Genomic DNA, 13,364 nt, shown 5'->3' with positions numbered 1-13,364 from the left:
ATCTTGGTATCTAACCGGTTTAACATTTGTCCCAGACTTTTCATTTTTGACAGAGTGTAATTACTAGTTCCATTAAAAATAAGCTCTGATGTATACCATCAGCCATCATTTTGTATTTCCAGCTTTGCCACAATCTCCTCTAGGCAAGCAGTTTACCCATCTCTTGTTTTCACTTTAGCCGGTGATTAAACTTAAAGGCAACCAGAATAAACCATTTCTCTTTCCCTGACCCTTGCCAGAAGCAAATCAAAGATAGTAGTTAAGGTACTTAGTAGTAGAGCAAAGTACTCTTAGATAAAGAAGACTAGGGACTGCAGACTCCTTCTAGACTCCTGCTGGTGGTGATTGCTAATGTCCCTGATAGCCACTTGGTGTCACCAGGCCACCAATTGGAGGGATCAGTGGGACGCATATTGGTTAGATGAATGTGAAATAATATGCAGGAAATAAAATTTAAACACCCCTGCCTCAGAATATATTAAAAATAGTCTGAATGGTTTTGTCATTTATTATATAAATCTATAACTTTATTATTGGCAGTGCTTTTTTATTTTGCAGTAGGCCCTTTCAGCAAAAATGAGCTAAAAAAAAAAACTAACTTTGGTGAAGCTTTCAAAAAATCATAGAGAGAATTCAGTGAATTTTGTTTGTAAAAATATTTTAAGGTATTATAATACCAGTGAAAATATTTGAATGTTACAATAAGAAAAGAAATAGAACTGAGAATATCCTCCACTTAACAGAATTTGCTCCCAGCTTACCAAACCTCAGAATCAGAGTATTTTCTTAATATAAACATCATAGTCTTAAATACTATAGAAAAGAGTTGAGTGAAGGAATGAATAACTTCAAATTTATTAACCATAAAATACAACAGTCGCAGGCATTTCTGTGAAAAAATTTAAAATGACTACATTGAAAAAAGAAAATTCAGTTAAATATGGAGATACAGACAGATACAGCTAACAAATTGATTAAAATACATATGTATGTACTAAATAATTACTCTTACACCACTCTTTAGTATTCAAATATTCAATTTAAAAAAATCTGTAAAATATTCTTTAATGTACTTGCATATATATTTTAATAAAGCATTTTATTTAAAAAAATTTTTTTAAAACTCCTGTTCCTATTCCTCAATATAATAAAAGCAAATTGTCAATCAGTAAAGAATAATTCCAAATTATATAATTTTAATTTTTTTTTTCAGCTACCTCTTTCACTTTTCAGAAGTATTCCAGATCAGGTGATGATAATATGATTGCCCTACCTCTGCTCTGTTTTCTCCCTCTTCCCTCACCAGAGCTAGCAATAGCCAGCCTTGAGGACAAATTCTCTCTCTTACTACTAAGACTTATTCCCAAATTCTTGTCCATAGATTTGGGGATGTTTCACCAGTCTAGGAAATGCAAAAATAAGGATAATGTAGTTGTTACTTGTTAAGCTAAATTTATTTGCCTTAAAGACTTTTCCAAGTTCTGAAGTTAAATTCCTTCTGTTTTGAGTATCTTTTCTTTATGAAATGATGTGATAATATAGGATAGACTTTCTTCCACCTGTCCTTCATTTCCCTCCTCTTTCCTTTTAATGTCCTTACTTGGTCTAATAAAAAAGTTGGGGTTACCTTAATGAGTCCCCAGAATTTGTTTTGAAATTTTATTGGCACATAAATCTAAACACTGAACACAGATGTCTGAATTGACCATTCCCTGTCTAGTATCTAACCCCCAGCCACCCTCACAACCCAATCAGTTCAAAACATGCCTTGGTCTTAGGATGATCCTCACATTTGTTTCCTATTGGCATGCATCATATAGAGTAAAACTTTTGTTAAATTGATACCTTAATATATGTAAAGAGGGAAATTTTAGATAAAGAAAATGCTACTGTGTGGCTGGATCTGTAAGGTGACTAAGGCCCCTGAAAGGCGAAAAAGGAAAAACATGGGCAAGCAAATAAGCGAGACAGTATAAACAAGTTTTGATTTGTACCCAAGAAAAAAGTTACAGGTTCTAATCTTTGCTTCCCTTATCTTCCTGAGATTATTTGCATAGATCATCGTCAGCCACTCCCCTTTAATAGACTCCTTCCCACAGAGTACTTGATTAGTCACAGATTTCATTAATCTTTCCTTGGTCCCTTGACTCTATGGACGTGCACTAGTTATGGCCTGAGCCACATAAGCTTAACATACATTCTTTAGATTCTTACTCAGAACCTGTACCTTAATACTGCCGCAGGAATCAGGATCACTGTCATGGTCAGAGTCAGTCTTTTGGAGGATTAGATATCTATTTGTAGAGGAGTAGAAGAGGGACATTATTTCACATCCCTGTTCTTTTGAATTGACATCTTAATGATTTGAAACCACTTTTTGCTGAGCTGAATGAGTCTTCCTCTTAAAGTTTCTGACATGCAAATGACCTGGACTTATTATTACAATTTAAGAGCAGCCTTAATAAGCAACTGATCTTATTTATTGCCAAAAAGAACTTTATAAAATCAAAGTCGACTCTTCCAACTTTTAATTTGCCTCATAGCTAATAATCCCTTTCTGCAAATCAGTTGTGTCTCCTACTGGCTTAGCTGTTCATTTTGCAACTAATAGTTATTTTTGAGGATACATTGCTTAAATTTAACATTATTGATGCTTTATTAATTTTCACATATGGCAAAAGTCAGCATTAGCTTATACCTTCTTTAGTCTTTTTCAGACCAAATCTCTGTGACCATGCTCTATGGCAGTTTGAGATGTACTTGAGCTACAGAAAATGATGACTAGCTTGATAGTGTTGGTCCTTGATATCTTAACCACATTTCAGCTCATACAAATCAGAGATGTTTTGTGGCCCAACTCTAGAAAGGGCATATAATACAAGCCTTACTCCTTACTTATATTATTATTTTCTATCTTAATTTTCTCTATGTTACTTTTCCCTTTTCTTCAGTTTGTCATCTGTTTTGGTTTCTTTTTGTTTGGTTGTTTGGTTGGTTAGTTTTTTAGTTTTTTTTGTTTTTTTTTTTAGCTTTTGGTTTTGGTGCTGTGTATGTCTTTTAAATCTCCTTAAATTATATTTTGGAACAGGTTTGGTTATTAAGTAATTCACTGTTTTCCATATGATACCCTTCACTTACTAGAAATTTTTAGGATTTTCTCAGTAATTTCAGTGAGATAATTTAGGTACATTTTGCTTTGTTACCATTATATGTAACTAACATATTTGGGGTGTATTGTGTGGAGGGATCTTCTATCCAAATGTTCATTGCTTTTCTATTTGTGGTTTATCTTTAAGAGAATTTTAGTATTATTGTGCTGCAACTTTCTCATTCATTTTATAATTTGTAATATTTGTTATATCCTAAACAACAGAGGTAACATAATGTCATGGTGAAAAGTATGGATTTCAGAGCTAGGCCACTTAATTATATTGATCGCTTATTAGCTGTGACTGTGAGTTACTTACTTAACCTCTTTTGTCTTAGTTTCCTCAGCTATAAAATAGAAATAATAGTTATTCTACTTCATAGGGATATTATGCAGATTAAACGAGTTAATATCCGTATAGTAGACCAGTGTCTAGTACCCACTAAGTGCTTATAAACATCACCCAAGTATAGTGCTATATTGACAAGTCTACCCGAAAATCAGTAGTTTAGAAATGTTAATAACGTGTTAAAATGTTACCAAGAAGTCCATATGATTACTGTGACATGCCATGCTCCTAATTTAAGAGAGCCCTCTGCAAAACATTTGAGACAGTGTTGTGAAAATAAAAAGCAGGGGTATTTTAAGTTTGTTAAAATTGTCATATAATCAGGTACAAAAGGAAAAATTAAAAATACACTCATTGCTGTATAATGCATCCCTATAATTGTGGTGTTCTCAATTATCCTCTCACTTTGTTTATTTCTATGGGAAAATTGTTCGATGCACATTCTTGAATTAACAAGTTCTTTAGGAAACGTAAAATACATTTAACTTATATTTTCCTTATTATAACTAAAGGGTCCTGGAAATATGGACCCTGTCACTAATCCTGGGCGATAGAACTCTGTGGCAATTGTGTGGATAGTTGAGGATAGTAAAGGTATAGAGCTAAGTCTTGTTAGAAGGATACTGAAAGCAGTTGAAAATACTGAACAGGACAGAAATGACTAATAAGGCAAAGACCCAGTAGAGGAGGAAGTGGAGATCAGATCAAGAGTAGAAGTGGAGAAATAGCTTTGACATATTGAAGGAACAGTGATTCTTCTGAAAATAGAAGGAAGAGGTATGAAAAGTTTGTAAAAAACATTGAAAAATTTCAGTTTCATACTGAGATAAGTAGTTGAGGTTGGGTTGGGGAAGGTCTTTAAAAGAGTGGTGAGGCTCTCTCATAATCACTCTGAAAACAGAGTAAGTTGTTAACCAGGGATAAATTCCTGAAAAGATTCCTGAGCAATGCTAGTGGCTAAGTTAAGGTTGGGTATAACTGAATTTATAAACATCTCAGTCTGAGTACCATTTGATTTCTACAGTGCCAGTCTATGGAAAGAGAAGATAATTATCTGACTGATTAAAATTAGGAATTTTTAATGGAGGGGAAGTAAAAGGAAGACATAGATGGGAAAGAAAATCAGACCCTGAAGGTAGTGTTCAATCAGGAGAAAAGGGAGATCATTATAAAGAAGACCAAATGTTGTAGAAGAAAGAGAACTGAAGAGATGAAAGATAGATATGGTGTCCAGAATCTGAAACATGAAAGTTTAATATTTCAAAGATGAGATAGTGGAATTCTAAGTGATAAATTCCAAGATTTGTCTTTGAACCTGGGTTACTAAAAATAATGGAAGAGGAGAGTTCAAAAAAGGTTGAGGTTAGGGGTTTTTTGGACATAAAGTCATTGTTCTGGTGGGCGAGAGTTGGAATAGAGGAAAAACACTGTGAATGTGGTGCCAAAGTTCTCAATAAATGAGGACTGAGCATGACAGCAGTGAGAAGGGGTAGAGGGTAGTACATTCCTATGACATAATCTCAAGGAAAAAGAAACTTAAGCATGAAACAGAAACAACAGTGGTCATGGGAAGCAGCCTTGGGGTATCTGAGGACTGCCTCAGAAGAGAATGGGAAGCCTCTGCTCCCTGTGGTTGCTGGAGAAACAGGTTTCATTTAAAGAAAGCACATGAACAGGTGTTCTCTGAAAAGGCTGAGTATAGAAGGGAATTTATTTATAACAGGGAAAAGGTTCTAGTGAGCACAATGAAAAGAATTGAGGAGATCAGTTAAAGAAAGAGTCAAGAAATGGAAACACAGCTGTGTGAGAACGTGAGCCAAAATGAGGAAGTGGGCTGCAGGGGCTTGCTTTTTGTTTAGAGGCTGAAGATGAGAGGCATGGTTGGATTTACTGGGAGTCTGAGTCCAACATTTATGAGGAGATTCTGTTAAGACCAGGAGACTTTGCTGTTAAGCCATGCTCTTCGGGGCAGTCTTGCCTTTTAGTAGGAACTTAGAAGGTAACAATTACCCTTCCCCACTTGTGAGAATGGTCCTTTAGTGTCTTACCTCCTCCGGGGTATCTGGCATGTATTTATTGAAACTCACTGCTCCAGGTTATCCCTTGCCAGTTTTTTCCACCTTTTGGGGAGACTGGGCCTTTGAACATGGTTTTTGCCTTATTGTTAGATAATCCTGGCTTTGCCTCATTGTGTGTCCTTGGCAAGTTACTTAACTGCATTCTCCTTCAATTTCCTTACCCATAAATGATGCCTATTTAAGTTATTGTGAGGACTGTAAGTGAGTTAACACATGTAAAACCCTGAATAGTGCCCTGTATATGTAATTATTATTTTTGAAAACATACAGTGATCATACTTTTACTTATAGTAGTATCATTTATTGAGTGGTGCCAACTAGTGTACTTGGTACTTTAAATTGATCTAACTTGATTCTCACAACAATGCTATGAGGTTGATTCTTTTAACCTTTTTACAGAAGGAAACAGACTCACAGAAGAGCAATAAATTGTCTTGCTAACAAATATTGAAGCTGTTATTAAAACTTACGTATTTCGATACCAAAATCCATTTTCTTTCCACTGTGCAGCTTGTTACAAATCACAATCATTATCATTACCTGTATATTTGTATTAACTATTAATAAATGCCTTAACTACGTAACAGCCACCATAAAGTAATAAAAAGACCCCCAAAAGTTCTTACTGTCTCATTCCCCTCCCTTGTAACTGAACATCTCTAGTCTCCTTCCTGGGTTCCACACATGCTTGAGTACAGTGTTAAGCCTGCGTTATGATCTGTCTTTTCAGATTTCATGGATATGAGTGAGAATGCCATCACCAAGTATCTGTATTGATGTCCAGGTTAGATCTTTGGAAACGACAACAAAATCAGGAAAAAAATAAAAAGAAAGAAAAACCAGCAATGAAAGTGGTAGTCTTTATTAGCTCGACAGGTTAAATGCCAGCCTGATATAGAAATCCCATGTTTGAGGAACACATTGACCAAGCCTGTGTATTCTATAGACAGTTCTTTTGTGTACTGTGGGCATTCCTTAAGGGTTGAGTATGGAGAGTGGGTAAAGTTACAGAAGGGCATTTCAGACCTAATCTTCTCAATTAGTGTTATATGTATCCTAAACTCTAAATGAAAAGCAACTGGCTGGGTAATAAAATTTCAGTTAGTACACAGTGCCCATGATGTTATCAAAGGAAAGTGAAAACAAAGAGAATCATTTTACATCAACTATATAGTTTGATGAGCTTTTTCATTTGTTCATAAGGGAGTCTGAAAAAATGGTCAAATTGAAGGCAGCAGCAGTAGAAATCATTTAATTATTTACTATATCGGAGAAACACTGCCAGCAAGAACGTTTGCTTTTTTTTTCCCCCTTTCCGCGGGTCACAGCAGGTCATGTGATAGGTGTCACGTGACTCGGTCAAAGGATCTTTTCCTCTCATAGCTTTGCCCCCCCCAAAAAAAAAAAAAAAACCGTAGCTGCCGTTCTCCAATTAAAGCTGTTAACGTGTACTACGCTGTTTCCTTGTTGGATTTTCTTGTTCTCTGCTGCTACTGTAAAAACAAAATGAGTGGTAAGATTTGCTGACTGTTTTGAACATTCTGCTTTTGTTTTAAAACATAGAAAGCATTGTATTAATCTAAAGTCATGCTGTGTGTTTTTTTCAATAGATGCCAGATCTGTCGCTGTAAAAATATTTTAAATTGTCGCCGTGTAGTTATAAAAAGATCAGACTCTGTTTAATAGAGTTGGGCTGATTTTATATTCCACAGAATCTTCCTTTCCAGCGCTTTTACTTTACTAGGCTTTTCTTTTTACAACTAAAATCTGAAAACTGACATCAGATTATTTGGAAGCCATTGTGAAAGCCTGGTTGTAAAGAGAACGTGTGGCACGTCAGCAGGCCGTTGCATTTTAAGAATTTAAACTCAGATTTCTAATTTCGTCTTTTAAAAAGCTCAACTGTGAATGTATGCTAATAAAGAAGATTATTAATAAATTACTAATAAAGAAAGTACTAGATAAAATACTGTTTTTTTAATCATTGACAGCACTTTTTAAGGAATTGAGGTGAGGGGCTTCTCAAATTTCTTAAGACAATTGGTGAATAGAATTGTTTACTCTTCTGCAAGATTTTGGAGAAGGAAATATGCCCTTAAAAATCAATAGCTGTATGGTTTAGGGTAGATTTTGCTCAGATCATGTAGATTCTTAAGGAGCCACTAGAGGTATCTACAGTTGTTCAGATAATAGCTGAACAGATGTACAATATGGTACAATATGTAACAGTTTTAGCTTCTTCATTGGGACAGAATCACCTGGCTGCCTTTAATCAGGGTTCATAGTTAATCTTTCAGTACTTTCTAAATTAAAAAGTATTGTTGGAACTAAGGAGGTAATTGAATATTTGCAGCATTAAGTATGCAAGGTTTTAGAGTCTTGCTGCTATAGACAGGAATAGCAACAGAAATGGTGCTGTAAATATTGCAGTTTTAAATGTGAATACTTGTATTTACTATGTTTATATGGTGGCAGTTTTTGTTCAGTATTGAACGTTACTTCACACCAGTATTTTAAATATTAAATAATGATATCTATGAATTGTCTTTTTTAAAAAATCTAACCTTGTACCATTTCTGCCTCAGGATAAGAAAATTCACTTGCTAGAGTGAAATGATTACTTCATAGGGGAATGAGTTAATCATTATTTCTGGACTGCAACTCGTAATGGATTTACGGATGGTTTATTTTAGATTGGGTTTGTTTTGTTCCCTCTTCATTATCACACTTAAATATAATTAAAGGATAAAGTAGAATTTTGTACTACTAAATTATAAACAATTTTAGCGTCTTTCAAAGTACAGTATGGTTTGAATTATAACTACATAGTATTTATATATTCAAATTTTTAGTAAACAAAGGGCAACATGAAGCAGTTATGTAGTTTTACAAGTTTAAATGTAATCAGCAGTAACTTATTTTTTACTCTGTTGGCTGAAAAACAGGATTAAAAAACCTGTTCTGATGACTTGAAATAGGAATTAGATTTGACAGAATGTGTGAGGAACCACATCTCTGGCATATATAGTAGAAGTTCAACAAAATAATTTCCTTTATTAAGATTACTAATATGATTTTCAGTGAATTCTTTTTCTGATTCTCAGCTAAATTTTACATATTCTGGGTAATTTCTAAACCAGCTCTCAGGGTTCAGAAAGCTAATATACTGTAGTTTTATATAAATTAGCTAATAGAAGTAAACCAACATTAGTTTAAAACCATTGTCTTTTTTTTCTTGAGTCCACCGTATAGAAGTTAAAAGGTGAGTTTTGGAATGAAGCCTTTCTTGCCTAGAGCTATAAAGCACCTCACAAGTCTTATTTAATAAATTTATAGATAATGGTAGTTTCAGTGTAGGAAAATTTTGTTATTCATTTCGCTCTTGTTTTTCAAGTATATGAAGATAAAGAAGGCCTTGGTTTTCCTTAGAAGCATCAGAGCATAGTTCTTAAGGCTCAAATTACATCCGTTGACAAAAATGCGTAGTATTTTAATGTTTACTAAATACATAGTAGAGATACAGCCTTAGAAATGTAACTCCCTGGTTTTGAATCCTAGTTCTACTGCTTGGTCAATATTAACCTCTCTGCCTCAATTTTCACATCTCAATAATGGGAGTAATAATAACATTTACCTAATAGAATGATTATGAGGAGAAAAAATTACATTAAAGGCCTGGCACATAGTAAGTTAATATTATCTGCATAATTAGCTGTTGTAAGGTAATGTTCTGAAAAACTTCATATATTTGGTGGGCTTGTTTTGGATGGGAAGAGTTTTGTTGAAAATTTATTTTTTAGTGATATATAGCATAATTTGGTAGTCTGCCCACATAGACATCACTCCTTACTTCCTCTTAACCACTTGAGGATTTTTCCTGCTTTCTTCCTTCCCCTACCTGCCTCTTCTTTCTTTACCCTCCTCCTCCCCACCCCACCCCCATTCTTCCACCCTTTTCTTTCCCCTCCCCTTCTCACCCTCCTTCCAGCCCTGTTCACTCTCCTCCTGTCTTCTCTCTTATTCTCTCCTTTCTCCTATTTCTCCTCCTTTTCCAGTGCTCCTGCCACTCTTGCCTGTACTCTCTCCCCTCCTCCCTTCCTTCTCACTCTCCTCTCTTCCCCATTTCCATACCACTGTTTATTTCCCCTCCCACACCCTCCTTTTTCCTACATTCTCTTTCCTCCCCACCTCTCACCTTCCTCCCCGTACCTTTATCATTACTTTGTTGTTTGGTCCTCACCCCTCCTCCTTCCCTAGTAAGAGGAGAGTGGCTGTAATTTCTATTTGCTGTAGTCTCCATGCTCTTTATTCTGTTTTTCTGAAGTATGTATAATGATACCATTATTTCTTTTTTGTTCTACGATTTATCTCTTCTTCCTCGGTTTCTTTTATGACTGAGATCAAATATATATACTCTGCAGGTTGAAATCTACATATAAAGGGAACTGTTCCTCCATTACATTCTTTATCAGACTCTTGGGTACCTTTATTTCCTTAGAAATGAGTAAAGCTCTCTGAGAAGGTTTCATTTCAATTTATTAAAAACTAGTGGGTGAGGGAACAATGCAGTCTAAAGTTACAGGGGAAAAAGGGATTTGAAGGTAAGATATTCTTTTTTTTAAGTTACATAAAACAAGTAAGATTTTAGTTCCTAGAAAGAATAAAACACACCTTCTAGGAGTGTCTGATTAGGAGAAGGCAGACAAGAGATAATATTTTTAAAGTTGTTTAGAAAGGATATCACTATAAAAAATTTTTTTAATGCAGAGTATGACAAGCTGAGGGTTTTGTATGTTTGTTTTTAAGAACTGTTTGGGGTAAGAAACAAAAAATTTTCCTTGGGTAAATATACATACATAATTTCTCAGACTTTGTTCTCAAGCCCTCACAAACATGAGTTACACATTACACAAGAGGCTTTTAACCCTAACTAAGCAAGTTCCGAATTTCTAACTGTTCTTCCTCTTACTGCTTTTCCCTCTTGACTTTTTCTTGATTTTTCCTATTGCTTTTCAAAATTTTGCCTTTTATATTTTTCATTGATTTTATATGCAAAGTTTAGTTTGATTTTCCTCTAGGTCAGTGTTCCTTTTTTTTTCAACATTTTTTATTGATTTATAATAATTTTACAATGTTGTGTCATAGGTCAGTGTTTCTTAACTTGCACGATTCTAAGAATTACCTGAGATATTTGTGAAGTATATATGGTGATTCAAGACCTCTATTTACTGTAAGCATACTAAATAAGAACCTGTAGGAGAGCTTTGAAATCTGTGTGTTTTAAAAAGATACCTCAGTGACTATTATGATCACTAGATGAGTTTGAGAAACACAAATGCAAGTAAAAAGCAATCAGTGCACTTGACAAGATAACCTTTTCTACTGTATAACAGGTGAATCATCTGGATTTCTTTTCATAGTAATACAGTCGCTCTTAGTTTGAATGTTAGTTTGGATGAAGAATTCAAAGTACAATTCAAATGGTTTTCAATTTACCTTGCTAAGTAATCTTGGATTAATACATCATTTCTGTGACCCATTCAGGTCCTGCTCAGGTTCCAATGATGTCCCCAAATGGTTCTGTGCCTCCTATTTATGTGCCTCCTGGATATGCCCCACAGGTATGTTTTTGTTATTTTTCTTTTTATATCTACATAATATTGATTGTAATGTTACTGTTTAATTCAGATAAAAAGTACCATTTAAGTGCTGAAGTTTATCAGGACAATATATCTTTGGTAAATCTATTTCAAATATTTTAGTACATTTAGTATATTTGGAAAGGAGGAAAAATTAAATTAGCATCACTCAAAAAAAATTAGCATCACTCATCATTTGGCCTTGTCTTTGGGTGTTAAATTATAATAGAGAATGAATTTTAGAGTATTTTCTCTCTGAATATGTGAATGATGTAAGTAATATCTTATGGTTTACAGGTACCTACACTAACTTTTTTAAGTTAATCATTTGTTTAAGAGTAATCCAAGACAGTGCTTCCAACTTTATTCTTACAGTGGTTCACTGACACCTATGATAATTGTATGGCACATTGTGGTCAACAGAAGAGAATTTAGAACTGCAGCACTAAAGGCTAAGGGAATCAATATCACTGCACACTTGTAGCCCTTCCCTGCATACCAGTTGGGAAGCTCTGGCTTAAAGAAAAAAGTATAGCTAGTTTACTTGCACAGGCAAACTGAATTAAACTGTTACATCTAGTGGTGTTCACTGTCTTCTGCTACTGAGACTGTATGTAGTCAGCACTCATTTCTTCCATCCAGTTTCTTATCCTAGCACTGAATTTATACTTGAAATTTTCTTCAGGCCATTTTTTACCTCCTCCTCCATTATACCAATGTTGGTAGGATATTGTGGTGGATTCACTGCCCACTCTGTGAAACCCACCACTATACGAATGACAGTAAAAGAAGACTGCGATGGTGGGGAGAATAGAAGTGGTATGAGAATTAGAGTCAGAAAAGCTGAATCCATATCATGTTTAAGACCATTGCTGGCTACATGGCCTTGGACAGATCAACTTGTTTGAGCCTCAGTGTCTTCACTGAAAGATAAGATGATAACATGTTTGAAAGCACTTTGTAAACTTTTCAGAAGAATAATCTGCTCACCACTTCTACTTTTGTTTAGCACATTGACTCCTTAGCCTGTATTCTGCATTTTTCACCCTACTAAAAAATCTGCTCCCTGGTATATACCAAACCAAAGGCCTTTTTTTCCAGCCTGATCCTCTTTGACCTCTAAACATTTGACACTATTCCTTGAAGTAATGCTGGTCTGATTCTTTCTGCTTCTCTGGTTGCTCCTTGTCGGTCCTTTTTCCATTTACAAAAAAACTATACTTGATCTTTTCTCTTTAGCGTAGCTCAATTTAACAAACGTGTTGAATGGCACCATGTGCCAAGCTCTGTATTGGGTTCTAGTGACATAAAGATGATTAAGACAAAATCTTTCAGTGCAATTATAGGGTGTCCTACTATTTTCTCAGCTAACAGTACCTTTTATTTTTATTCTTATGGCAAATTTCTCTCCTTATTTCACTAAATCATGACCTTCTAGAATTAGCTTTTCTTGAACCTTTTCAGGTGTCTCTCCTTGGGTTCTCATGGCACATTATGTATATCCCTCTTTTAATGAATTTATCACACTGTTTCGGTAATAAATCCTCCTTCCTGAGAAGATTGTGAATTCTTACAGTTCCTATACTCAGCAGTGTTCAACAGATACATACTGAGTTCATATATGTCAGACACTCTTCTAGGTGTTTGAATAAAAAGAGGCAAAGACCTCTGTACTTCTGTGGTTTACATTCTTGAGGGGAAAACCAAACAATAAGCATAATAAGTTGTTAAATTATATAATGTATTAAGTGGTAAGTGATATGGGGAATAAAGAAAGAAAATAGAGCTGGTTACATTTTAAAATAGGGTGGTCAGACTAGGCTTCATTGGAAAGGTAACATTTGCACCAAGTCTTGAAGGACAGTTAGCCATTCATTTATTTGGGCAAAGAAGATTCTGAAAACAGGAATAGCCAATGCAAAAGGCCTAAGACGATAGAACATGCTTGGGAACAACAAGATGACCGTCGAGGCCTCAAGGCAGAATAGTAATAAGTAAAGAGGTCAGAGAGGTAATGGGACTAGATCATATAGGATTCTTATGCATCTTTATTTCCTCAGTACTGAGTATAGTGCCTATCCTATAGTATGGGCTCAATAAATATTAGTAAATCAATCAAATAATCATCCAAGTTGAGGTTCTGTATCTTT

At 34.9% G+C, this 13,364-nt stretch overlaps 1 protein-coding gene across 3 annotated transcripts in view; it reads left to right on the top strand.

The window, feature by feature from the left end:
- The window catches only part of FNDC3A (fibronectin type III domain containing 3A), a 138,561-nt gene that overhangs the window by 72,734 nt on the left and 52,463 nt on the right, over positions 1-13,364 (top strand). For 2 of the 3 annotated variants that reach the window (XM_074378142.1, XM_010951413.3), the window contains exon 4: positions 11,120-11,196. In XM_074378142.1, coding sequence (XP_074234243.1) covers positions 11,120-11,196 — 77 coding nt within the window. Of the gene's footprint in view, positions 1-6,981; positions 7,089-11,119; positions 11,197-13,364 lie in introns of those variants that run through there. The other variant, XM_010951414.3, reaches the window with a different exon arrangement.

The sequence above is a fragment of the Camelus bactrianus genome, chromosome 14 (assembly GCF_048773025.1).
Source record: "Camelus bactrianus isolate YW-2024 breed Bactrian camel chromosome 14, ASM4877302v1, whole genome shotgun sequence".
Taxonomy (NCBI): Eukaryota; Metazoa; Chordata; class Mammalia; order Artiodactyla; family Camelidae; genus Camelus; species Camelus bactrianus.
Note: the sequence above shows the minus strand (reverse complement) of the source record. Positions and strands in the feature narration are given on the sequence as shown.